Here is a 26,541-nt window from a genome sequence, read left to right as displayed (position 1 = left end):
CCTACAGTGCTAAAGCCAAATTGTAATGTGTGAAATGATCCTGTGAGAAGGGAAGGAAGGAGCTAAATATGGCCCAAACTTGAATATCTCAGGAAAAGTGGATATGATGGTATCTCTGACATGTAATAAGTCTAGGGGGCCACATCCTGGTTCTTGTCAAATCCTGTCACTTCTCCTTCTTCATTCATTCCAAAATCAGCCCCTCTTTCAATCTATGTGGATTTTCCTAGCAGACCAAATAGAGCCCCCCCCCCCCGAACTGTTTGAGGTCAAGAAAATGATGAGGGGACAAAAGCGGATGCTCCTTCTCCACAGGTTTTGCAGTTGTAATCTACATTAGGTACCTTATGTCCAATAATGGAGGAGAACCTGCATCTCATGTCTGACTGTTGCACATGACACAGGGTGTCCATATTGTATAAATTAGCCAGTATGTATATAGAAGATATAGAAGTAGTCCTAAATTTGTCTACTCAGAAGTTCCATTTCATTCAATGGGGCTTACTCCTAGGAAAGTGTTCATAGGATTGCAGCCTCCGTTTCTTTCCCCACAGGTCTAAGTACCTACCATATATTTCAAAACAGGAACCTGTTTTTCTAAGTGCAATCTAACATATGACACTGCAACAAACCATGATTTGCCACCAAGGGCATGCTCACATGGAACAGTAATGTTCACGAGGGCAGTCTGAAAAAGAGTTTAGAACTGTAATAGAATAGAACAGTTCAGGAGGGCCCCTTTATAATGTAATGGGATTGTAGTCTATGCCAATGATTATTGTAGGCACAACCTTGCTTTGCCCTATACCTTGGGATCCACTCTCTATATCATTTACAGTATACTTTGCCTTAGATAGTTTATTACTCATTTACATTATTCTCTAATTCTGTAATTCCTAAGCCTAGACTAGAGCCAGGCTCAGGTGGCTGACAACATAGAATTACAATTAAAATCATGACTATCATATAAATAACTGAAACATTAGATTATCAATAAACAATAATGGCACCCTGATCAAGGCTCTTAGATAATGGTGTCATTTCCAGGTTCAGTGAACCATGTGGACCCAATTTGGGGAGCCACAAGGTGTTAAAAGATGAATATAAGCTAGGGTAGGAAAAAACAAGTAGGAAAAAGGGGGGAAACGGAAGGGAAGGGAAAGGGAAAGAAGATAAGGAGGATGGAAGAGGGGGGGAGGGGAAAGGAGGGGGGAGGAGAGGCCAGATAAGAGAAGTGTTGCTATAGACTCTCACAGCTCTCTTTTCTACGTGCCTTTATGACACGTGGTTTCAGAGGCCATATTGAAGTTTGCAGATTTGATTTAGGGTCATTACACTTGTTACATTTTAAAAATAATCTTGCATCACCTACAAATTGCATGAGTGAAGATACCCTTCGGCCATTTATGCATAGGAGGTTTTGCCTTGGATTTGCCGCTCTCTAGATGCACATTTTCCCCATCCGAATTCTCAAAACTCTGCATGGGGGCTTATTGTTGAGTATTGAGAATTTGGATGGGGAAAATGTGCATCTAAAGATTGGCAAATCCAAGGCAAAACCTCCCATGCATAAATCTGAAACCCTTCTCATATTATGAGGCACCTGATCTACAAAAGTAGACACACGTGTTTGCTTTACAGCTTTTATAATGCCAGGTGATTTATAGTTTTGGTAACAAAAGGAAAAGTCATTCTGAAGCAGGTTAAATGGCTGTCCTGCCACACCCATAAAGGCAACAGCACATATCTTTTTGTAAGAAGCCATGCAGATTTACAGAAAAAGATCCCAAAGCAACAGTAGTGCAATACCTTTTTATTAATGTTTTAATAGTATATTATTAATAGTAGTTTATTAATCTTAATATATTATCATAATTTACTAATTATTAACTTTGTTAGGACCCACATAGATAACTACATCTATTGTCCAGTTTGGGAAATAACAAATTTAGCTGTCAAAGAGAGGGATTCTGCAACTGGAGGAAGATTCACTTGTGACTGTTTATGGGGGTTACATTCCCTCCAGCCATGAAGTAATGATAGTCAGTTTGACTTCTACTGACTCTCTGGTTAGTGTATCACCTAAAATTAATCTCTATTAATATTAGAAATACCATTTTTATTATGCCATCTGCCTTATATAAGATCTGTGTATTGGGGAGACATCTGATTAACCAATGGTGTTTACATTTTCAAAGTGAGAGTTGTCAATTGGGGGGTTGCTTATTTCTCACAGTCTTTGGTGCATATATAAATTATATTATATATGTTTATATATTTGTATTTTCAATTGCTACAGGACACTTTGGGAGCTTTGGCTGAAAAGCAGAAGAAAAATACAATAATAGTGCAGTCCTAAACAGATATATACCCTGCTAAGTTCATAGAAGGCTTAGAAGGGTGTACCTCTGCTTAAATAAATAAGTAAACTCGTGGTGCTCTTGTACTTTCTACTCAGTTGCTGAGCCTTTGTGGATTTACTATTATGGTCACTTGTACTTCATAATAAAGCCTATTTTGCCAAACGCAGTGAAGACTGAGAATTGTATCCATGATACCTCCTCCTTTAAAAAAAATCCATGAACACGGTTTGCACATTGTAAAGCCCATATGAACACTGTTTTTATTGTTTACAATGATTATGCTACTGAACAGTTTTGGACCACAGTCTTTAAAACTGTTTGATGTGGAGTATGGTCACTGACTTCCCACTAAAAAAATGGCTTCCGTATTTCAGTCAATCAAAGCAACGTTAAGCACTTCCAGATCCTACTGCTTAACCCTTTCCAACTGAAACCAATTGGAATGGACAGTGCATTCCCTTTTGCTGGAATTTACCTTTTGTCTTCTAGAGATACACTAGGACATGTGCTTCTTTGGCTAAGCAAAACATTACGCAGCCAGAACATTGGTTACGCCAATTGTTAAAATCCAGAGGTGAAGTATAATATAGTTATAGTGCAATCCTAAACAGAAACAGTCTTCTAAGCCAACTGAAGTCAATGAGCTTAGAAGAATGGTAATTCTGTTTAGGATCACACTGTTAGCCTTGCTTTTCTAAGTGGATCAGATCACTCGGATTGATCAGCAAATGCTATCAACTGTCAGGACATTATGCCTTCACAGACTGATGATATCAGTGTAGATTGACATGATATGTTCTTTGCCAAGGAGCTTTCTGGCCACTTGTTTGACGAGAGAAATGATCCCCATCATGGGAAACCTATACCGCTTATACATGTGGAAGAAGGAAGAAATTATAACATGTTTTAGGGGACACAACTCTTTTAGTGTCATTGCTTGCCCATGGCAAAAGTTTTTGAGGTGAAGCTGCCAACAGGTCTGGTGAAAAGGAACTAATTGAATGGGAATTCAAGCCAGCTGTTAGCTCAGAGACATAATTTGATAATGTTTAAGAAAGATTAATACACTATAATGCTCATATCATATTAACTAACGGCATTGGAGTGATTCCCTGGATTGTGCTAATCCAGGTTTAACCCTGCAGAAATGTTAAGCCAGGGAACTCGAACAAAGACTTGGCCTGTTTTATGAAGAAGAAAAATCTTTAGTAGGAAAAAGTTCAATAAAGCATTGTTTGGAAAAGCTTTAAAACATACATAAGCACTTAACCTAGTGACTGTAATCCACATGTTGGCAATGACAGAAAGGGCTAAGTTTCCCATGTACTAAAAATAATAATACTTGAACTGACAAGACTCTAAAAACGGATTGGCTGGTGTTCGACCAAGAATTATCATCTTAGAGTTGTGCCATCTGTGTTCTAGATCAGGACAGCCAGAACACACAGAAAATTGTTCTTGCTTTCTGTCACACAATTTGTGAAACTCCCATTCACAGGACATTCATTATGTGATTCCTCAAGACTTACAGGCTTGGACTTCCTTTTGGTGGCCGGAATACAGCAGACCATTGGTCCATCTACCCAAAAAATGTCTGCTCTATTTGCCAGTTGTTCTCCAAAGCCTGTTCCAGAGCTTGCTACCTGAGATCCATTTAACTGGAGATGCAAAGGGGATGAATCTGGGACATTCTGCATGAAAGCAGGTGTTCTCTGCCATTGAATTATGGCCCATGTGGCCATACTGTCTTTGGGCCAATGAGACAGGGTAGGTTAGACATCCGAATAAAAATTCTCTGAACAAAAGCATTCTATTCATAATAAAGAAATTAGCCAAAATTCCTCAGGTCTATTTAATGGGGCTTACCACCAGGAAAGCATTCTTGTATTGTTAGGTCAGTGGGAATGACTGTAACACATAACAGATGCATATGACTGGCAGGCAGACTCCAGCACTGGGTACAAGTTCTGTACAGAACAGCAACTGGTACACATTGGGGGTCCATGAAGAAGAGAAATGGTGTGCCTATGTGACAGGGTGTGCTGACACAATAAATCTGATCTCTTGCCAACCCAGCACAAGTCATTCCTCCTTCCAGTATCCTGAATAGCAGATAGATATAACATCAGGCCAGAATAGATGTTGCAGTCCAGATAGAGGCAACGTATGCAAGGCCTTTGTATAATGTGGTACCTTGTGAGGAAGAAGATAGCAATCCTGCTTTATGGCTTCTGCATTGAAAAGAAGAAACAAGTACTGTACCAATTAATATATCAAAAATATACAGATCGAGGGCACGTGCCCACATTCTGAGGTGAAATCAGAAATGAACCAAGAAAGGCTGAGATCACCCTGAGACAAAATCCTGCCAGACCCCAAAAATATAATTTTATTTTTAAATGGGTGTTCTACAAAAGAAAGAAACCCCATATTAAAAACACTACAAAACGCTGTCGCCGTTTCTTTATTTAATTGAGATGGTCCTTCAGATTGATACCTTTGCACATTGAAATTGCCCAAATACTTTTCTAGTGGTCTGTAGCACTGATATTCCCACACTGCTTCAGAAAGCCGGCCCATCCAGAGATTCGCTTTCAATTAGTGCCCGGCATAACAGACAGGTGATCGCTAGATATTGATCTATATAAAATGCAATGTATAAAATAGTGCATCCACGCCTATGTAATCCTAGATCCGTACAAACTCTCACCTGGTCTCCTTGGTCCTTTATCCACAAGATGTCACTGAGGTGGTGGTGGTGGGGGGGCTCCCAGCCACCCCCACCAGCCTTCCTCTTCCCCCAAAGGACCGCGGCCTAGGCCGCCTTCTCCTCACTACCTCCCGCGAGTTGATTCCGCTCTCCATGGAAACCGTTGCCTAGGTGCAGCTGCCAATCAGAAAAGAGAACTGGCTTTTCTTGTTCTACCTAGCAACCGGCCGGGCTGGCTGAGACGGGATTGGCTGTGTTGTTGTTTTTCCCCCCCCCCCGTTCCCCCTTGCTGGAGCTCGCGAGGGGGCGGGGCCAAGTGGGTGGAAGAAGGCGCGGCGGCCGTTGAGGACGGTTAGTTCGCCCCGCAACCTGAGGAGAAAGAGTCAGGGCCGGAGCGTCGAGCTCGCAGGTAACCGGGAGAGAGGGGCCGGCGCAGCTGGGATAACCCCCCCCCCATCTTTGGTCAGTCATATGAGGGGTGGGAGGAAATCTCCAGTCATGTACGGACATCCCGTGGTGGGCTGAGGCTGGTCGCTTCCTTCCCCGCTTTCATTGAGGAGAGAAAGGGAGGGAAGGTCGCCTCGTGGGGCCTAGGAGCCGGGCGGGGATCCTTCTTGCACTCCCCTGTAATGAAAGAGGGGGGGGGAGGTTGTAGACCCCCTCCCCCGCCCGTCAGTGACAGGCGTAGGTGGGGCATGCGGGTTTCCCCGCCCCCTTTTCTAATCCCTGCCCCCGTAAAGGGGACTCCATCCCCTCCCTTTTCCCCATTTCCCCCAGCCAGAACTCGACCATCAGCCCCCATGCAGAGTTTGGAGAATTCAGGTGGGGGGAATGTGCATCTCGAGAGTGGCCAATCCAAGGCAAAACCTCCCATTCACAAATGGCCAATAACCCCCCATGCAGAGTTTTGAGAATCTGGATGGGGAAAATGTGCATCTGAGTGGCAAATCCAAGGCAAAACCTCCCATGCGTTTTCGCCCTTAACTAGAGCCTGCGTATCGAAAAAGCGGAATAAATAAAACCGGGGAACATTAAAATGATACCTAAGTGACAAGGGAGGGGGGGTTCGTTTGACATCTCTTAGGGCAAGATTTCCAAGGTTGTCCTTCCTTTCTCCCCCTCCCAGTGCTGGAGGGGAAAGTGCCAGAGGTAGTAGTAGAAAAGAGCAAGAGTCCAGTAGCACCTTAAAGACTAACAAAAAATATTTTCTGGCAGGGCCAAGTGGCTCACGAAAGCTCATACCCTGCCAGAAAATATTTTTGTTAGTCTTTAAGGTGCTACTGGACTCTTGCTCTTTTCTACTACTGCAGACAGACTAACACGGCTACCCACTGTGAATTATTTTCAGGGGTAGTAGTAGTAGTTGCTGTTATGCCTGGGAGTTATGTTTCTTCCTTTCTCCCCCGCTCCCTCCACTCCTTGCACTTGCAATAGAGGGCTTTTCTTTCATCCCCAGGTTTGTGTTTTGAGTAGGAGAGAGGGAGGGGAGCTTGGAAGTGTTGAGAGTCCCTTTTGCTTGGAAAGGGACTAGGGTGAATGAATCCCACTGGAGGGGGGGGGGCTGTCATTCCCACACACACGCTTGCCATATTGTAAACCACCACCACCCATTTCACTCCGACAAGGGCAAGAGAGGGAGATCCTCTTGTTTATTTCTTGAGCAGTATATTACTGATTTTCAAATATACCGGGGGCGTATAGGGGGAACTGTCACCTTTGTGCCTGGCTTGTGAAAACTCTCCTGACTAGATGGCATTCAGAATACAATGTTTTCCCTTGATTTGATCCAGCAAGGCAGGTCTTATGTCTTTTCTCCCCCTCCCCCATATCCACAAAAGTGCCCAAAGGATGCAAGAGTTTTCCTGAGATATCTGTTCTTCCTTTCTCTCAGGAGGGACAAATCCTCGTAATGGAAGAGAATGAAAATGTTTCTCTATCGTTTTACAGAAACTGAGATCATAGCAGGGCTATATAAATATTCCAGCCTAATGGGTTTGTCATCTTGCTGGTATTCTGAAAGGAATGGTTAGAAATCTTGCTAACCTTTTGGTAGGAACTGAGGGAAACTGGGATGGGGAAGCTTTTCCATTTCAATCAAGTGTAGGCTTCCTATACGAGACATGGGTGAATTTTCCCCTAGGATAAACTTCCTCCACTGCAGAAAGGAGATTTTAATCAGTGCATTTCATGTGCTGAGGAGGGGTTCTCCTTGTGATCAGGAACTTCACTCCCATTTACAAGGCCTGGGGTAAAAGAGGCCTGGGTTTTATGATGTTTACGAAGGATTATACTCCCTCCATGCCTACGCTTTTCTTTGCAGAATTGGCAAGGAGTTAAAGAATATCCTAAATATTCAGCTGGAATAGGTGCTTTATAGTACCCTTTGCTTTTTTTCTGTGGGATTCAGGCCATTGGGGAGGAGGGGAATAGAAACTGTCACGGATAAGATGAGCTAAAAATTCAAGAAATAAGATTTGTCCCTCCTGCTGATAGCCACTGGAGTAGAGTCATGCGATCCTTCATGTGTTTTTTCGCACTGTGACTAAATAATTGATTACCACGGATAGCACTTTGCCATTCTGCCACCAAAACACTGCAATACTTAAGAACTGGCTTCGGTAAGCACTTCTTCCTGTGAGGCATATCTGTTCTCTTCATAAATTCTAGTGATGTATTCGTTCTTTCTCACTGTTAACTGTGAAGCTCTAGGGTTTAAATCCTTGCACATAAGGTTTCTTTCTTAAGTTATGTTTTGCATTTAACTTATGTAAGTGGGTACCTTGAATTTGAACGTCATAACATGTGTGAGTATATGAATGGTTAGCCTTTTTGCAGTCCTAAATTCAAACTGTGAATTGAGTCTCGTAGATTGAGATGATTATGTATGCAAAGGTGTTGGTACAGTAAAATTGTGGGAATAAGATTGTATATACTTGCTGCTTTTATGTTTAAAAATAGGAAGAGCTCAAATGAGAAGTGACTGAAATAGCATCTTAGGGAATGGAAGTATTTTATAGCAAAGGCAATTCTGTGGTCAGGCTCAACTCAAGTATTAGTCTATATTGCAACTTACTCTCGTGTTCTTCCCCCTCTTGGTCTGCTGCCTTTCATTTGGAATTTAAAAGTGGTCGGAGTATCAATAAGATTTGACTCTTTTCTCTTCCATTATTTGGATTCAGCCTTGGATTCTGATAATACTCAGCAAACGTTTGCCTGCAAAATATTTGTGGCCATAAAAACTATCACCTTTGGATTGGAAAAAATCCAGACTTTCTGTTCCCATAGGTGCTTGATGCTACTCTCCTAGACTCATTGCATTTCATATGTTGAGGAGGGGTTCTCCTTGTGATCGGGACAGTGCTTTAAACAATGTCTGTAAGAGACTGGACTCAGTCTTCTAGAAGAAAGTTGTTTCTTTAATTAGTATAATTCTCTCTGGAGCCTTTATTCCTGTTTAAAATCACTAGTGCTTTAAACACTTGATTAATTATTTGACCTGTTAATTGACCAAGTTGTGTTTGGGGATTTTGTTTCTTTTGACTAGCCAAATGTCAACTATATTGTGAATGCCTTTTCCTATAGTTTTGCTAACTAAAGCACCTGAAAGGTGATTAGGGTCTTAACAAATGGTACTTAATCAGGCTTCATGAATGGAAATATTTTTCTAGCCTTTGGAATGTGACAACTAGTTTGTTGGTTTTAATTTAGACAATGACAGGGAGGATAAGCAAGGTTGCCAACCAGTCAGGGGAAAAACTGACCTGGATGGGATTTGATTAATGTAGTTGCCAAAAAAAATTGTATAAAAGCCAAACATTTGTTCCACTTGCTAAATTTTTAAAAATAGAGCTGTTATTCATTTGCTTCATTTATGCCCTAACTTTCTCCCTAATTGGGGGATCCCAAGCATGTTACATAGCTCTCTTCACCTCCATTTTATCTGTGAAATAGATTAGACTGAGTGTGTGACTGGCCCAAGGTTACCCAGTAAGCTTCCATGGCAGAGCGGTGATTCAATGCTGGAGCCTCCCAGATCCTAGTAGTCCAACACTCTAGCCACTGCACCACGCTGATTCAAAACTCAATTTTCTTTTGATATGCAGATTTAGTGTGTAAAGCTGGTGCTTGTAAGATTGAGCAAACCATTTTACAGCTTTACACACTTTAAATCTGTGCACTAAAAGAAAATTAGGCTTTGATTTGCTCAACATTCCACATTCTTCTGCATGCGAGTGCAGTTGTGCCTTTTCATCACCAGAGGCACTATAAAATGTCAATGGTTGCAGTTACAGCTTGTGGCCTCCAGGATGCATTAGGGAGAGTGCATATACATTCTTTCTTAACAACAGTGTAACCCTCCAGTAGTGAGAGCTGGAAACATTATTTGTTTATTTCATTTATACCCTGCATTTCTCCCCTATGGGGACTCAAAGTGGCTTACATTGTTCTCTTCGCCCCAGTTTTATCCTCATGCAACCCCATGAGGTAGGTTAGGTTGAGAGGATGTGACTGGCCCAAGGTGAGCTTCATTGGCAGAGTGGATATTCAAACCTGGGTCTGACAGATCCTAGTCCAGCACTCTAACCACTATACCACACTGGTGAGAGTTGGTCTGTGAGAGGGAGGAGTCAGCAACTGTTCTATTTGAAAATTTCCTGAAGTATTGGCAGTTTAGAAGTGTACTAGTTCACAAAATGTATATTTGTATGTTTGTAAACAGATTTTACAAAGACCTCTTAGATGCATTCTTTTATTACAAAGAGACGCACCCAGTAAAGAGATGTGCCCTAGAGCTTTAGCTGTGCAAAGTGTAGTGAGCATTCAATTATTAAAGAGCATTGTCCCATACCAGGACATAATCCTGGTTGGTTCCTCCCCCTTTTCTGTCACACCTTCCCTGTGCTATTCTGTATATTCTCTTCTTGCCCACTAAAAATAGTCATTTATTTCCTTTATAGGAAGATCTCAGCTGCACTGTATCTGTAGTTATAAGCACTCAGTGACCGTAGGCATATCTATCCATCTGAATAGAACTTTGAAAGGCATTTGTGGGAGGGAGGGTATGCTATAATTCTGTAATTAAAACTTTAAACTTAAACTAATAGTGTATGACAAGAGTTCAACAATATTCGTTTTACTTACATTTTAAAGATTTTATAAGCTGTCTTTCCTCTTTAAAAAGTCTGTAAAAGCATACAATTTAGTTACGATAAACAAAAGATAATATGAGATCAGCAAGTCAGATTAAAAACGGATTTAATCAAATAAAACAGCAGCAAGGTCAGTCCAAGGTGAAGGTCTAGGAACTCAAAACAGTTGGGAGCAAAATCAAAAGCATGTAGGCAACTCACAAATTGATCTGCTTATATGATCCTTAGTTGGAGATTCTGAGGCTAGAGGCTTCTAGTCCTTGTGGTTATAGAGGAATTTGAAGATGTGACAGTTGAAACAACAACAATAAAATACCATCAAGTTGCAACTGACTTATGGTGACCCCTCATGGGATGAAAAAAGGCAAGGGATGAACAAAGGTGGTTTGCCATTGCCTTCCTCTGCAATGCAACCCGAGGCTTTCTTGGTAGACAGCAAGAAATCAAATGTTTATAATCCCCCTTTTCCTAAATCTTTCTGGAGAGGATAAAAGAATTGTATATAATTATATCTGTATTGTGTACAAGACATATCAGGCAGGAGCAGTAGTCAGTCCCATTTATCACTGATGGATCAGTAGCCATCTCATCGCATTCTTCAGTTTGCAAAAGAGCTAGTCTTCCATGGTTTTTCCAGCATGAATGTCTATCATTCCAGTGTGCTCCCTACATAGTCCTGTTACTGCTGACCACAGAAGTGCCCCATATGTGGTGTCCCTACCTAAGGCATGTGAAGGCTGTCTATTGAAGCATTCTTTTCATAGGGTAACTGCTTTGGAAGAAGAATATTGTAGAAGATGCCTACTCAGCTGCCTTTTGGCATCTGTGGAGTTTATGAAAACAGTGTGTAAATTGTCAGTTATATGCAGTTTAAATATGCCAATTAGCTATTGCTTTCATGTTAATTGTATTTCTTATGTGTCCAGTAAACAGAAAAGGTTTTCAGCCTCTGGTCTATAGCATGCTTAACGAATGGATTTTAATTGCTAAGAAGGCTAACTAATGGCTAGAATGTAGCCAAGCGTTTCTGCATCAGAAGAATTTCCACCCTCAGAAATGTTCAGCTGAATCCAAGCCAATTAACTGCAGATCCCTGTTTTTCTCTGAACTTTAAAGTAAGCGTTCAGGGTTTTTATGAGCCAAAGCTTGCACTAATACCAAATTATGAAAATGTGCCTGAAAGTCGGCTTGCTTATGCATCTGGACTCTAAATAGGTGTCATGGTATAAATGGGATGAATTATTAATGAAGACTGCAAGCTGTAATTGATTTAAAGGTAGATGTAATCACCAAAAGTCTTAATCACAGATGAAAATTTGTCCCTGCTCCATTGAATCAGTAGAACCCAGGCTAGAAGCCAAGATGGAGTGTGTCCAGAGGAGGGCGACCAGAATGGTCAAAGGTCTGGAATCCATGCCCTATGAGGAGAGACTTAGGGAGTTGGGTTTGTTTAGTTTGGAGAAGAGAAGGTTGAGGGGAGACATGATAGCCATGTTTAAATATTTGAAGGGATGTCATGTTGATGAGGGAACTAGCTTGTTCTCTGTTGCTCCAGAGACTAGGACACAGAGTAATGGATTTAAATAGAAAAGCGATTCCACCTAAAGATTAGGAAGAACTTTCTGACGATGAGGGCTGTTCGACGGTGGAATGTGCTGCCTCAGAGGGTGGTGGAGTCCCCGTCTTTGGAGGTCTTTAAGCAGAGGCTAGATTGCCATCTGTCAGGAGTGCTTTGATTGTGGGATCCTGCATGGCGGGGGGAGGGTTGGGGTCACTGGGGATGTGGGGGGAGGTAGTTGTTAATTTCCTGCATTGTGCAGGGGGTTGGACTAGATGACCCTGGTGGTCCCTTCCAACTCTATGATTCTAAAGGACACCCTGGCATACAGGCTACATAGATGTACCTTCTCCTTTCATCAAATTTATTTTCCATGGTATAATTATGGCTTTTCTTCATGAGGGAAAGTTACTAGAATTTCATGGTGCAAAATGGAGCTGAAGAAAGTGAACTTAAGATTTTAGAGGAACCATAGGAAACTAAATAGTTTACCATCAGTGTAAATCAATTGGTGTATGTATTTTTTAAAAACAAATAATAGATGTTTATGTTTAATTACAGTCTACGGCTGTTTTGATAGTTGAATCAAGCAGTTGACTGTTTAATGGCTAGAATTCCCAGTTACTTTTTAAAGTGCTAGCCCTGACCCAGATTGCCCACGCTAGCTCGATCTCGTCAGATGTGGGAAGCTAAGCAGTGTTGGCCCTGGTTAGGACTTGGATGGAGGACCAACCAAGGAAGTCCAGGCAATGGCAAACCACCTCTGAACATCTTGAAAACCCTACAGGGTCACCATAAGTTGGCTGCAGTGAGACGGCACTTTCCACCACCATCAGTTCTGATTGATGAGCAGAATGTTGTTCTTTTCTTGAACTTTGAGAATATTTGTTACAATATTCCTGTAGCCTCCGTTCTGTGCTTGTAGTAATGTACTTAAAGTGGTAAATAAGTTTTAGTTCTAGAATGGAATGATTTATGGAATATAATGCAGAGAACAGCATAGAAGTGAACTGTGCTGAAACAGCTTGGGACTAATCTGACAATAATTACTTATTAAAATGTACTTTTGAACATAAAAGCAAACAACACTGAAAAGTTACCACAATGGCACTGGGGGAAAAAGCCAACACTATTGATTCCTGTTCTGTTGACTTCTGTTATATCTATTATATCCTTCTTACATTTTAAGCAACAAACTGAGGATAGCTAAATGGGCATAAGTAAGGTTTGGTTGGCAGGATATGAATGAAGAGGGTTCCAGGACTATGGGTTTGCAGGGAGGAGTCCATTAGATCCAGGTCTGAGCCCTATTTAATTGTTAAGTGTATTGTTGAAGTTTAATATTACTATGTTTTATTTATTTTTAGGTTGCTTTTTGAATGAAAGAAGAGAACCTGTTGACATGGGATCTGTTGTTTGGGAATGTGGTTAAGCGGATGGTTAGATGGCTTGATGCAACTTTTATCCCAATATAAAGCAAAGGCCATGATGAAGTACCTTATTCATGCCTCAGGAATGAGAACATTCTATTGGACTGTGCTGAGTGGTACAAATGCAAAATGTTGTTTGGTCTCTGAAGAACCTTAAAGAGAAAAGTTGAAATGCTAACCATGGCATGTTGTTATCTCCTAATGTCTGCTGAATAAGCTGGAGAGTTACAGAATCACTCTGAAAGGATGGCTGCAAACTGGATGTTCCATTTTCTTTGGCCTCTGGCTATTCTGGTAGGATGTACAGGTGGCCATAGCCTGTTCTCATGTGAACCCATCATCTTGAGGATGTGCCAGGACCTTCCTTACAATACCACATTCATGCCTAATCTTCTGAACCATTATGATCAGCAAACAGCAGCTCTAGCGATGGAGGTAAGGGTTAATCTCAGGTTTATATATGGCTTTAATTTCTGAGTGAATTGCTTTTATTATTAGGGGATTTCTTAGGCTACTTGGTCTAACCAATATTTTTGGTGCATATCACTGTAGTAGTGAAGCACAAAAGGACACATTGGGTATCTTTATGGTTATAGTGGCACTTTACAATTGCATTGAAAGTTTCTTGTAACCAGTGATTTATAATAATTAGAGTGTCAGACTAGGATATAGGAGATCCCAGTTTGAATCCCCATTCTGGCATGGAAAGTTGCTGGGTGACCTTGGGGCAGTTGCACACTCTCAGCCTAACCTATAGTGGTTGTGGAGAGTAGAATGATATAAGCTGCTTTTGGATCCCCATTGGGGAGAAAGGCAGGGTATAAATGAAGTAAATAAATATACAAAAGAACTTATGTGAACAAAAAACAAAGGTCATACGTTGAGACATCTTGTGTGATTATAAGCTTGTGGGCTTCCTAGCTTATCTTATACAGAAGGGTGTTCCATGTTACATGCATAATATTTAATCAACCCTGAATTATTGAATTAAATACATGAAAGTGTCTTTCATGGCTTGGCAAATACCATAGCAGAGGTGTGTGTCAGACCTGTTATGTTCCTTATTTTTATGTGATTATATTCTCCCCCCCCCCCCGTATTTCAAAAGCAGTATGAAAAAAATTAAAACTCAATCACAATGCACTGAAATAAAAAAAATTAAAGAGCAAGCAATATAAAATGAGACTAAACCAACAAACTAGTAAGCCGAGCAGAAGAACATTTTAGCAGTTTAGCTTCCAAAGTCACAAAAAAGAAGGGTCTTCACTGACAAGGAAGCCATAAGAACATAAGAAAGGCCCTGCTGGATCAGACCAAGGCCCATCAAGTCTAGCAGTCTGTTCACACAGTGGCCAACCAGGTGCCTTTAGGAAGCCACAAACAAGACGACTGCAGCAGTACCATCCTACCTGTGTTCCACCGCACCCAAAATAATAGGCATGCTCTACTGATACTAGAGAGAATAGGTATGCAGCATGACCAGTATCCATTCTAACTAATAGCCATGAATACCCCTCTCCTCCATGAAATCCCCTCTTAAAGCCCTCCAAGCTGGCAGCCATCACCACATCCTGGGGCAGGGAGTTCCACAATTTAACTATGCGTTGTGTGAAAAAATATTTCCTTTTATCTGTTTTGAATCTCTCGCTCTCCAGCTTTAGCAGATGACCCCGTGTTCTAGTATTATGGGGAGAGGGAGAAAAACTTCTCCCTGTCCACTCTCTCCAAACCATGCATAATTTTATAGACCTCTATCATGTCTCCCCTTAGCCGCCTTCTTTCCAAGCTAAACAGCCCTAAGCATCCTAACTGCTCCCCATAGGACAGTTGCTCTAGTCCCTTAATCATTTTGGTTGCTCTTTTGTGCACCTTCTCAAGCTCTGTAATATCCTTTTTTAGGTGTGGTGACCAGTACACAGTATTCCAAGTGTGGTCTCACCATAGATTTGCACAAGGGCAGTATGATATCAGCAGTTTTATTCTCTATTCCTCGTCTAATTATGGCCAGCATAGAATTTGCCTTTTTTACAGCAGCCGCACACTGGGTTGACATCTTCATTGAGCTATCCACCACCACCCCAAGATCCCTTTCTTGGTATGTCGCTGCCAGCACAGATCCCATCAGTGTATATGTGAAGCTGGGATTTTTTGCCCCAATATGCATCACTTTACACTTGCTCACATTGAATCTCATTTGCCATTTTAATGCCCATTCTTCCAGTACGCAGAGATCCTTCTGGAGCTCTTCACAGTTCGATTTTGTTTTAACCACCCTAAATAATTTGGTGTCACCTGCAAACTTGGCTACTTCACTGTTTAACCCCAACTCCAGGTCATTGATGAACAGGTTGAAAAGCACCTGTCCCAACACAGATCCCTGAGGCACCCCACTGCTCACATCCCGCCATTGTGAGAACTGACCATTGATTCCTACTCTCTGCTTCCTATTTTTCAGCCAGCTCTCAATCCATAAGAGGACTTGTCCTCTTATCCCATGACTATGAAGTTTGCTTAGCAGTCTTTGGTGGGGGACTTTGTCAAAAGCTTTTTGGAAATCCAAATACACAATATCCACAGGCTCATTCCTGTCCACATGCTTATTGACGCTTTCAAAAAACTCTTAATAGGTTAGTGAGACAGGACCTACCCTTACAGAAGCCATGTTGGGTTTTGCCCAGCAGACCTTGCCCTTCTATATGCTTGACAATTCTATCTTTAATAATGCTTTCCACTAATTTACCTGGAACAGAAGTTAAGCTAACTGGCCTGTAATTTCCTGGGTCCCCCCTGGAACCTTTTTTATAAATGGGTGTTACATTGGCCATTCTCCAGTCCTTTGGTACAGAGGCTGATCTAAGGGACATATGTACCTGCCACTGAAGAAAATTGCAGAATTCTAAGGTAATAAATGAAAAGTCCTTTTGTCCCATGGGAACGAGTCTAGCTTGTGTATAGGATGATAAATTAAGCAGAGTTTCCTTAGTGGATCTTAAATGTTGGGGGGTGTTATGAAAGGAGAAGTTCCCTGAGCTCATCAGGGCTCGGGCTTTTCCTGCTTCACAGACTAAAACCAGCATGTTAAATTGACCCCCAAAACAAAGTCATTGCAGATTTTTAAAAAACTGGCTAATTGCCATCTTCCCTTTGAGTGTAGTAGCTAATCCTTAGCCCCTCATCACATGTAAACTGTGTGTCTTCCTTTTGTTGCTTAGAGGAAAGGCACTGCACTCTCGATTAGTTAAAACCCCATGTGTGAACAGTAAGTTACCACTGTCCTCGCTATAAGGGCCAAACTATACATTATATCTACTAAATGATCACCACAGGGACTTGCAGCAGGAAGCCAGTTGTGAGTTCCTGGTGGGAACTCAGCTTAGAAGCACCACAAGGACCTAATTCTGGTCAGGACCATGGTGTGGGCAGAGGAGGGGCTCCTGCCTCCCTACCATTTTTTCAATCTGAAGCTATGCTGGAGGTCTTATTTACCCCATGGGGGGCTGCATATGCAAGCTTTCAATGCACATATACCCCAAGGGCTCCTCCCCCTGCGCCATGATCCAGCCCAGAATTAGGGCCCTACAGCACTTCCAAATTGAGTTTCCACAGAAACCTTACAGTTGTCATATAGCTGCAAGTCCCTGTGGTGATCACATGCCAGATGTAACATGTAGTTTTGTCATGAGTCTGGTTTATTTGCCTTTAGTGGAATCCAATTATTAGTCCAATGATTAGTCCAATCAGAATGGCTACAAAATGCTGTGATATCACAGTCACTACTTGATCTGTTCACAGTGGGTAGCCGTGTTAGTCTGTCTGCAGTAGTAGAAAAGGGCAAGAGTCCAGTAGCACCTTAAAGAAGAAGTGAGCTGCGGCTCACGAAAGCTCATACCCTACCAGAAAATATTTTTGTTAGTCTTTAAGGTGCTACTGGACTCTTGCCCTTTTCTACTACTTGATCTGTATAAGTTGAGATATAGCCTCCAGGAAGAGAAGGTATTTTAAGACTCACAAGGGGGGTTGGCTTGCAAGAAAGGCACCTTTATAAGGGGTTTGGGGAAACAATTTTGTCTCATCAAAAGCATGGCTTTTGCCCAAACAGTATTTGCAGGCTATCACTTGGCATATCTTCAGTTAAAATGAAGAAGCAAAGCATCCAACATATGCTTTCTTTTTATATATGTAACTTACTTTGAAGAATCTTGGATCATCACCCAAATCACTCAAATACTCCGTATAAAGGAAAAGGCTATGCTGACTGAGTTTGAACAATATAATACTAACTGACTTCTTTCACCTGCAAGCTGATGCACCCTATGCTATCTTAGCACATGTATCTTAATTTTGGCTATCTGGTTTTTGGGAGACAAATTCTCAATGAAACTTTGTTTTCTCTGAGACTTTGGTGCAGTTTCTACCCTACCTCTTACTGATCTTTTTTTTTATTTATTTATTTGCTTCTCTTGCAAGGTAGAGCAACAAGCTTCATTTTACCCAGTACTCCTCAAAATTTCTGTTTTTTTTCTGTGGAGTAGAAGAGCACTGTTGACACTTGGTGGCATATGTAACCTTAGAAGATCAACAAATGAATAAACCTGGGATAGTATGGCTATTAGTGTTTGGGACTGGTGATTGTGTATATCTTCGTCAACAGCTGGATTGAGCCGGGATAGGGCTGCTGATCCTGTTAGATCTTTCAGCGGCCTTTGACACAGTTGATTACGGTCTTTTAGACCACTGCCTGGCTGATGTGGGGATTTGGGGCACAGCCCTTCAATGGCTGCATCCTTCTTCCATGGTCAGGGACAAAAGGTAGCGCTGGGGGAGAAGTTATCATTGTGGCACCCTTTGGTGTGGGGTCTCGATCCTCTCCCCAATGTTGTTTAACATCTATCTGCACCCCCTTACCCAGCTTGTCTGGAGTTTCAGGCCAGGTTGTCACTGGTATGCTGAGGACACCCATCTTTGCCTGTTGATGGACTGCTGCCCGGACACACTGACCAGGTGTTTGGAGGCCATGGCAGGTTGGTTGAGACAGAGCCAACTGAAGTGAAATCCATCTTAGACGGAGGTCTTGTGGCTGGGTCGGGGCAGCAAGTCACAGCTGCAGCCCAGTCTGCTTTTTTATCATCTCCACTGGGTTAGGCAGCTGGTGTGTACCTCTCCTGCCCCAGCCTAGCCACAGTGATCCATGCGATGGTTACCTCCAGGCTTGATTACTGTAACTCACTCTACATAGGGCTACCCTCGAGACTGAGCCAAAAGCTCCAGCTGGTTCAGAATGGAGCGGCAAGGGTCCTTACTGAGACCCCACGGAGAGCTCATATTCAGCTAGTGCAGGGGTTGGCAAACTCATTAGTCAAAAGAGCCAAATATCAACAGTACAACGATTGAGATTTCTTTTGAGAGCCAAATTTCTTAAACTATATAGGTAGGTACACTGTTTATTAACTTAATAAACTTTAATTAAAGTTTTAAGTCTTAATTAAACTATAGGTACACTGAATAAAACTTGATATCATACTTAATAGTGATCTTATTTATTGATAAAAATTAAATTGTAAGTCCCTGCCATTTCCCCCTCCTCGTCCGGAGTCCTCGTCTGGAGGCCTGGTCTACCGCCATAAAAGCCTATTGGTAGACCTGGCCTCCTGCTGAGTCCCATTGGGAGGCCAGGTCTACCCATTGGCTTTCTTGGCAGTAGACCTGGCCTCCAGAAGCCCATAGAAGCCAATTGGTAGACCTGGCCTCTGAAGGGGGACTTTTCCCCCTCCTCGGAGTCCAGGTCTACCAACAAGAAAGCCAATGGGTAGACATGGCCTCTGAGGGAAAAAAGTAAATAAGGTATCCATAAAATTAAATCATGACAATGACTGACAAACACTATACATTTTCCCCATCTGCATTCTCAAAACTCTGCAGGGGGGCTTATTGTTGAGTTGTGCATCTGAGTGGCAAATCCAAGGCAAAACCTCACATTCATAAATGGCCAGTAACCCCCCATGCAGAGTTTTGAGACTCTGGATGGGGAAAATGTGCATCTGAGTGGCAAATCCAAGGCAAAACCTCCCATTCCCAAATGGCCAATAACCCCCATGCAGAGTTTTGAGAATCTGGATGGGGAAAATGTGCATCTGAGTGGCAAATCCAAGGCAAAACCTCCCCTTCACTGGCAGGGCGAAGGTCTTGCCTGTCCGCTCCGACCCTTGAGCCATGGCCCCTCCCAAGAAGCCGGCTCCGCTATCTCTCCCCACCCCAGTCAGCCAAACGTCCACCCCCGCTCAGCCAGGGATGAGGATTTTGTTCCAAGTCGGCAGACTTACCGGCCGACGTGGGACAACAAACCGACGACTCCGACGACTCTTCCACCCCTCGCAGACAACGAGGGGAGCTGAGGGAGCGGGGCGGGGCGGGCTCCCAGTGGAACAGCCGGCCGGGAAAGAGGTGCGGGCAGCTGGGGAAGCAGGAGGCAGGGCAGGGAAACAGCCCGGCGCACCCAGCCTAACAGCTGGGCAGGTGGAGCCCCGCCAGCCTCGAGACGGCCCAGCGTGAGGCGGAGCCTGCCTCTCCCCCCCCCTTGCAGCAGCAGCCTGGGCGGCCAGCTGCCGCCTCTCCCCGCCGCCTCTGATCCCTCCCCGCCAGAGAGAGAGAGAGGAGGGGAGACCGGGGGAGGGGGGTGCCACCTCCCTCTCGCCTGCTGGCTCCTCCCGCCTGGGGCGCGCTGGAGCCCGGCGGGAGTGCGGCGCCTCTGCCTGGCTGGGCGCGGGGATGCGGAGGAGGCGCATCAGCTGACGGACGGGGGGGGAGGCAGGGAGCCGCACTCAATGGGCCAAAGATCCGCATGCGGCTTGGGAGCCGCAGTTTGCCGACCACTGAGCTAGTGCTCTGACAACTGCAGTGGTTCCAGCCAGTGATATTGACCTGATATTGAATCAGGTTCAAGGTGCTGGTTTTAACCTTTAAAAACCAAAATGGTCAGGGACCCTCATTTCTGTGAGACCTCCTCTCCCAATACATCCCTCGGAGAGCATTATGCTCAGCAGAGACCAACCTGCTAGTGGTCCCCAGCCTGAGAAATGTCCAGCTGTCCTCAACCAGGGCCAGGGCATTTTTGGCCCTGACCCCAGCCTGGTGGAACTCTCTGTCTAATGAGTCCAGGGCCTTGTGGGATCTCACTCAGTTCCGCAGGGCCTGCAAGACTGAGATGTTCCACCAGGCCTATGGTTGAGGCAGCAATGGTTTTCCATTAGAGCTGGCCTCACTATCTCCCCCTCTCCGTCTTTATTTAAATGGGGGAGCCTGGCTGCTTTTTTACAGCAGTGAATTAATAGGAATTTGTTGTTGTTTATTTTGCTCTTTTATCTTGGTTGGCTATAAAAATTCTCACTGTACTTTTAGAAGAGCATATAGCCATAGCTATAGAACTTTGCACAGCACGATAATATCTTGTCATGCAGAATGCAGCAAAGGTTTTAGAATTCCAGCCTGCATAGTGTAATGTGATTGCACACTCTGAGGGAGGGCTGAATATACATGTTAGACTTCTGGCAGCAAACTCTATTCCCACAGTCATTTGACATAATTCTATCCTGTTGCATAGGTGGGGGCCGCTTCTGTAAGGGTTAGGACTGTATCTGCTAGCTTTTTTGCTACAAATTCCACTCATGTGAATTGATACAGATGCATCTTATGTGACTAGTAGGGCTTCAGTTGATGCTGTTTTGAAGACTTTTTTCTCTCTTTGTCTCAAATTGTTTCTGTATTTATTGCAGATGACAAAAGAACCTTTTGTTTTGAACCCCTTTGCATAACTTCTAGTATACTAGAAAATTTGGACAGCTCAGTTGGACCAATGTAAGCTAAAGTATGCAGGAGCTGTCCAGCATAGGCCAGCATTATGTAGATGGTACCAGCTTTGAAATAAAAATGTTGAAATAGAAATGTTAATGAATTTCTAGGTGTGAGTATACAGTTGGTTCCGTTGAGATAGTAATTGTCTGAAAGTAACCGTCACTAATTTACATGACCCTGTTTCTTGTGTGATCATAGTGTGAATTAGCTATTGCAAATCAGTTATCATAGACAAACTTTCTTAACCAACAAATATTGAACCTAAATGAAATAAGCATATCACTTTAAATACCTTAAGATGTTGACAAGCTGCAAAACTATTGAGGAGAGTTCTGATAAGGAATCTGGAATGTAGTTCATACAAGGAAAGTATGAAGGAGCTTTAAACAAAATTTAAATTTTAAAAAATTCTAAATCTTTTTAAATCAGTGTATCTTCAATAATCTTGGCACATCTTTATTTGAAGTATTCCTTCTTTCTATCAAAATATCCTAGGTAGCTTTTTCCATCTTGCACTACACTTCGCAAGAGGTTACATGAGAAGATACTGCTGAGCAATAAATAAAATGGCAGTTGAGAAATGCAGTAAACAAGTTCAAACTTGAGGGGAAGGGTAGATAGTAGAATCATCTTGCCAGTGATCTCTTTAAAATGCTGCACACAACTATGGAAAGTAAATACTATACAGTAAAACTCAATTAGCTAAAAGCCATCTCCCAAGACTATGCTTCGAACACTCAAAGAATGTATGTTTTTTGTTAAAATCATGGGTTGGATGCTATTTAAATTTCATGCACAGATTCCACCCCTTCAGAAGCAGACCAAATTTCATTCTGAAATGCTGCCTTTGGGGGCTAGGGGATCCCCAGAAGCTATGGGTGGGGGGAGGAGTTGACCCCTTGCACATGGTGAACTTTTTGATGAGGCCCAACTCTATGTATGTAAGTTGGATAGATCACTGCACTGGAAAGGGTATAATATACACACATGCTCAATTTTAAGTAGCCTGGTTGACCCTTTTGTAAAAAAAAATTTTTTGATAAAGCATTTGATTTGCCAGTGGCATACTGCATCTGAAATTGCAGGAATGTGTGTAGGTGGTATCATGAAGTATTTATGCCAACTTGGAACAGATGGTGTGCCCAGCAAGCATGTTTTCCAAATCTGCACCTCTTCTATTTTACTAAGGAAATTGATTCATCCGATGATCACTGCAAAAGGAATAAATAGAAAGAGGAAATTGTCCCAGATTATCAGAAATAATCTGGGAAAACCTGAAGAGTAATAAAATAATGCTGCTTGTTGTTGGCACAAATTTAACTAGTGTACCAGTCTTCACTTGCAGGTGGCTTTAATAAGAAGAAGGAGAGTTGGTTTTTATACCCAGCTTTTCTCTATCTTTAAAGCAGTGGTTCCCAACCTTTTTTTGAGCAGGGACCACTAGAACTTCTTTGTTCGGTGCAGGGACCCCAAGGTTCAAAATAAAAATTCTGAGTGCCAATGCGGCAATTTAACCTGAATACTGAGGTTTTAGTTTAGAAAAAATAACTCATACGTTAACATCTTTTGCCTTAAAAGAAAAACACAATAGCAGAGCTTTCAATGATGCAAACAACTTTTTATTGAAAGGCAAATCCAAGGCAAAACCTCCCATTCACAGATGCCCAATAACTCCCCTTGCAGAGTTTTGAGAATCTGGATGGGGAAAACGTGCACCTGAGTGGCAAATCCAAGGCAAAACCTCCCATTCACAAATGGCCAATAACCCCGTCCCGTGACAGCAGTTAGCCCTTCCGTCGCGGGCCCACTACAACGCGGCACACTTACCGCACAGGGGGGCAACCCATGCCTGGAGGCTAGCCCGGGGGGCCGTCTTCCGTCCCCAACGGAAGGAGCCGGGAGGGCGGCATGTGCGCCAACCAGCGCCCCTTCGGTCGTGTCGCCGGCGAGGGAGTACGGTGGCCGCGTGAGCGGCCTGGGGGCCGGGGGGAACCGAGGCCCAGCCAATCCCTTGCCAATACGTCCCCTCTCCTCTAGGAAGCCATCACGAGAGAGGAGCACAGCGAGGGCCCTCCCCACAAACGGCCGGGAGACAGGAGGATGAGCGAGGGGGAGGCGAAGACACATGGCACCAGCTTCTGAGCGGCCCACCGGCCAGCTGGGCGTCGGACGAGCCGGGGCGGGGCGGAAGGCGAAGGGTCGGACTGAAGGAAGTCCCGGCCCAGCCCGGTGTGGGGGCAGGGGAGGCGTTTAAGAGGGGGACGGCCCTATAAAGAGGGAATGGGGTGGAGGCTGAGGAGGATCACCACGGGAAGACAAATCCAAGACTACCTCCTCCTTGCTGCCGCCGCCTGGGCTCCTTCCTACCTTCCCTCCCCAGGGGGCCTGCCGTCCGCCTGTCCTCAGCGCCTCGGCCTCCTCTGCCAGCCAAAACCAGTGGGAAAATCCCACCTGCTGATTGGCTGCTGCAGCCGCCCGCCTTGGCACTGCTGGCCCTCGAGCGCCGCGTGCAAAACCCTGCCGCACTGTGAGGAGAGGGAAAGGGGGGGGGAGGGCGCTTTACCTCACACACGGCCCCTGAGCCGCAGCTCAGCTGAGAGAGAGGGAGAGAGCTGCGTGCCAGACCCCTTGTGGTCCGCGGACCACCGGTTGGGAACCAGTGCTTTAAAGAGTCTCAAAGTGGCTTACAATTACTTTCCCTTCCCCTCCCCACAACAAACACCTTGTGAGATAGTGAGGCTGAGAAAGTTCTGAGAGAACTGTGACTAGCTCAAGGCCACCCAGCAGGCTTCATGTGGAGTAGTGGCGTATCGAACTCAGTTCTCCAGATTAGAGTCCGCCACTCTTAACCACTACACCAAGCTGAAGAAATTGTCATCCCAGGAGTTAACATCTGTAACATTACAGATGCAAAGCTATAGGTGCAATCCTAAATAGGGTTACACCTTTCTTAGTCCATGGAAGTCAATAGGCCTAGAAGGGTTAACTTTTCTTAGGATTGTACTATAAGAACCTATAAAAGAGAATTGCCTCCCTTGATACCATAAATATTATGCTGGCAGCCAGAAGGTTTCTAAATGTTATATTCCTGGGGAGAGAGACTTTAAAAGGCTTGTGTTAACTTTTTCAATAAAGGAAATTCAACTAGAGTCAACTCTTAACTGGTTTCACATAGGTCAGATCTGTTTTTATCTGGCCAGTAGCAGCCCTACCAAATTTTAGCCCATGTGTGGAAATAATATGACTGCAATTTCATTTGTAAGGAGAAAAGAGAACACTTCCAAGTCTGACTGTGTGAAAAAGAGAAAGGTACACATAGTTTACCTCTGTGGGTTTATATGCAGTGTCTGGTCATGCCTTTGTTCATTTGTAACTATAGAAGCCATTCCTGCTAAATAGCAGCAAGTTTATTCAGTCTTGCTACCTGGGAGGTCATTTTGTCGGCTCCTCTCCCCTCAAGACCACTTTCTGGAAACCAGTGTCTCCTGAAAGAACAAAAGCTGGCCTTCCCTGATGAACAGGAAATCAAAATTGGCAGTTCAGATCTTCATTAAACAGGAAATCAAAATTGACAGTCCAAGTCTTCATTAAACATTGCTCTTTTGCTGGCAGTGGACTTATTCAGGTTTTTAAGAATACATATGGCTTTGTAGTCATTCCGGGAGATGTTTAACCTTTTGTCCTTTCAGAGGCACCCTTAATATTAAAAATGAATTTAAAGAAAGCAAAAATGGGAAAAGAGTTGCTCCAAGGTCAAAAGGGGGGGGAGTAAGTAAAAGAGCTTTGGAGGCTTGAGGCTGGTGGGCAAGAGGGTATATAAAGGTGTCAGGGCAAGTCCTCAGGAAGGCTCTTATCACTTTTAAGAAGTTGCATAGAAGGACAATTTCCACCTGGTGTGTTTTCTGTCCCACAGCACAGATTATATTTAAATACAATAAACTCTGGCTTGTTCGTGAAAAGAATGAGCCTGCTTTTCTCTTCTGACCTGTGCACAAAGCTGCCTGATTTGAAAGAAATCTCAGTTTATGACATTCAAATCTACACAATTGTTCAAATCCAGAAGATTGTTTTTTGCATACAAACGAAGATTCTAAACCATTGCTCTGTCCTGGTTTGTAGGCAAAAAGCAGGCCACGGTGCATTAAAATGCCACTAATCAGAAATCACAGTAAAGTGTCATTTCTTTTGTAATTTATTCATGACATCTGAATGCAGCTGCTATGTCTTAGAAAACTTAAGAGATGAACAAGGGCCCAGGCGCAGAAATCTGGGTGGGAGGTAGCTTGCAGGTTTCCAGAGGTTAAGTTTAAGTTTGCCTTTTAAAAAGTATGTTGAATTTAACTTATGCCTTCCAATCCACCACAGTCCTCCAGGAGTATCTTGAACAACTTGCCTCCTGTGAACTTAAGTAATGTATTTCTGTAAAGCAGGGATGGGGAACCTCCCCCCCCCCGGGCCGTTTAAGGCCCATGAGATCATTTGCTGCGGCCCGTGTGCTGAGGCCAGGAGCTCCAGGGCGCCACTTCCTCCTTGTGCCAGCCCAGATCAGGGAGAAGAGGGGGAGAGCAGCCAGACACCCCACCCACACGCCAAGCAGCGGTGCAGGGAGAGAGAGAGGGGGGAGGTCCTGCTGGGGTCCAGGCTGCTGGCAATGGGGGAGATGTGGCTGGTGCGGGGACAGATGACGAGGTGGCTACAGGCCTTGGGCATGTTAGCGGCGCACAACGCAGCTGCCGTCAGAGACGTGGCTGAGAACCCACCCACCCCAACTCAGAGGCAAGCTGAGGGGGGGAGTGGGAGACAGGCCGGGGACGGGCCCACTAGAGGGCCAAGCGGCAGCTGCAACCAGACAGGCAAGGGGGTCATGCCCAGGGAGGGGGTTGGGAGAAAAGGGGCCATGGAATGGAGAGCACAGCCTAGGTGTGCGCACTGCGCAGGCAATGACGCCCCAGTTAGCAGCAGAGGTTCCTGCTGCTAAGATGGAAGGGAGGGCCTTACACAGAGCCAGTGGGGGAGAGGGAATGGGTCTCCTCCGATACTGGTGCAAGGGGATGGGTGCAGGGAATTGGTGGGTGGGACAGGTGCTGGGAGGAAGGGGATAAGGGTGGACAACATCAGCGGACAAAGAGGAGAGGGGTGGCAAGACGCCAAGTGAAGTTGCTTTGCGTCCTTGCCAGAGGGAGTGTTGAACGGGCAAGCAGTTCCTAAACTCCCTATCTGAGGCTTTTATTGGGCAGGGAGAGGGACAGAAGGAGGCTGGGTATGACTGCCCCTCCCCAATCTGGACTCTTGCTGTGTGGCTCCCACTTCTCCTGTGGGCTCAGTGGTAGATCATCTGCTTGGCATGCAAAAGGTCCTAGGTGCAGGATACAAATGTGCAGCATCTCTCTCTGTACTCTGTGCTCCTCCCCAATCTGGACCCTTGGTGTGTGGCTCCCACTTCTCCTGTGGGCTCAGTGGCAGAGCATCTGCTTGGCAGGGG

General features: G+C 44.1%; 1 protein-coding gene across 3 annotated transcripts in view; it reads left to right on the top strand.

Moving 5' to 3' along the window:
- The first annotated feature begins 13,381 nt into the window (after positions 1 to 13,381).
- The window catches only part of FZD3 (frizzled class receptor 3), a 34,849-nt gene continuing 21,689 nt past the window's right edge, over positions 13,382 to 26,541 (top strand). For all 3 annotated transcript variants that reach the window (XM_056852949.1, XM_056852948.1, XM_056852950.1), the window contains exon 1: positions 13,382 to 13,646. In XM_056852949.1, coding sequence (XP_056708927.1) covers positions 13,458 to 13,646 — 189 coding nt within the window. In that variant the 5' untranslated portion in view covers positions 13,382 to 13,457. The remainder of the gene's footprint in view (positions 13,647 to 26,541) is intronic.

The sequence above is a fragment of the Euleptes europaea genome, chromosome 7 (genome assembly GCF_029931775.1).
Source record: "Euleptes europaea isolate rEulEur1 chromosome 7, rEulEur1.hap1, whole genome shotgun sequence".
Taxonomy (NCBI): Eukaryota; Metazoa; Chordata; class Lepidosauria; order Squamata; family Sphaerodactylidae; genus Euleptes; species Euleptes europaea.
Note: the sequence above shows the minus strand (reverse complement) of the source record. Positions and strands in the feature narration are given on the sequence as shown.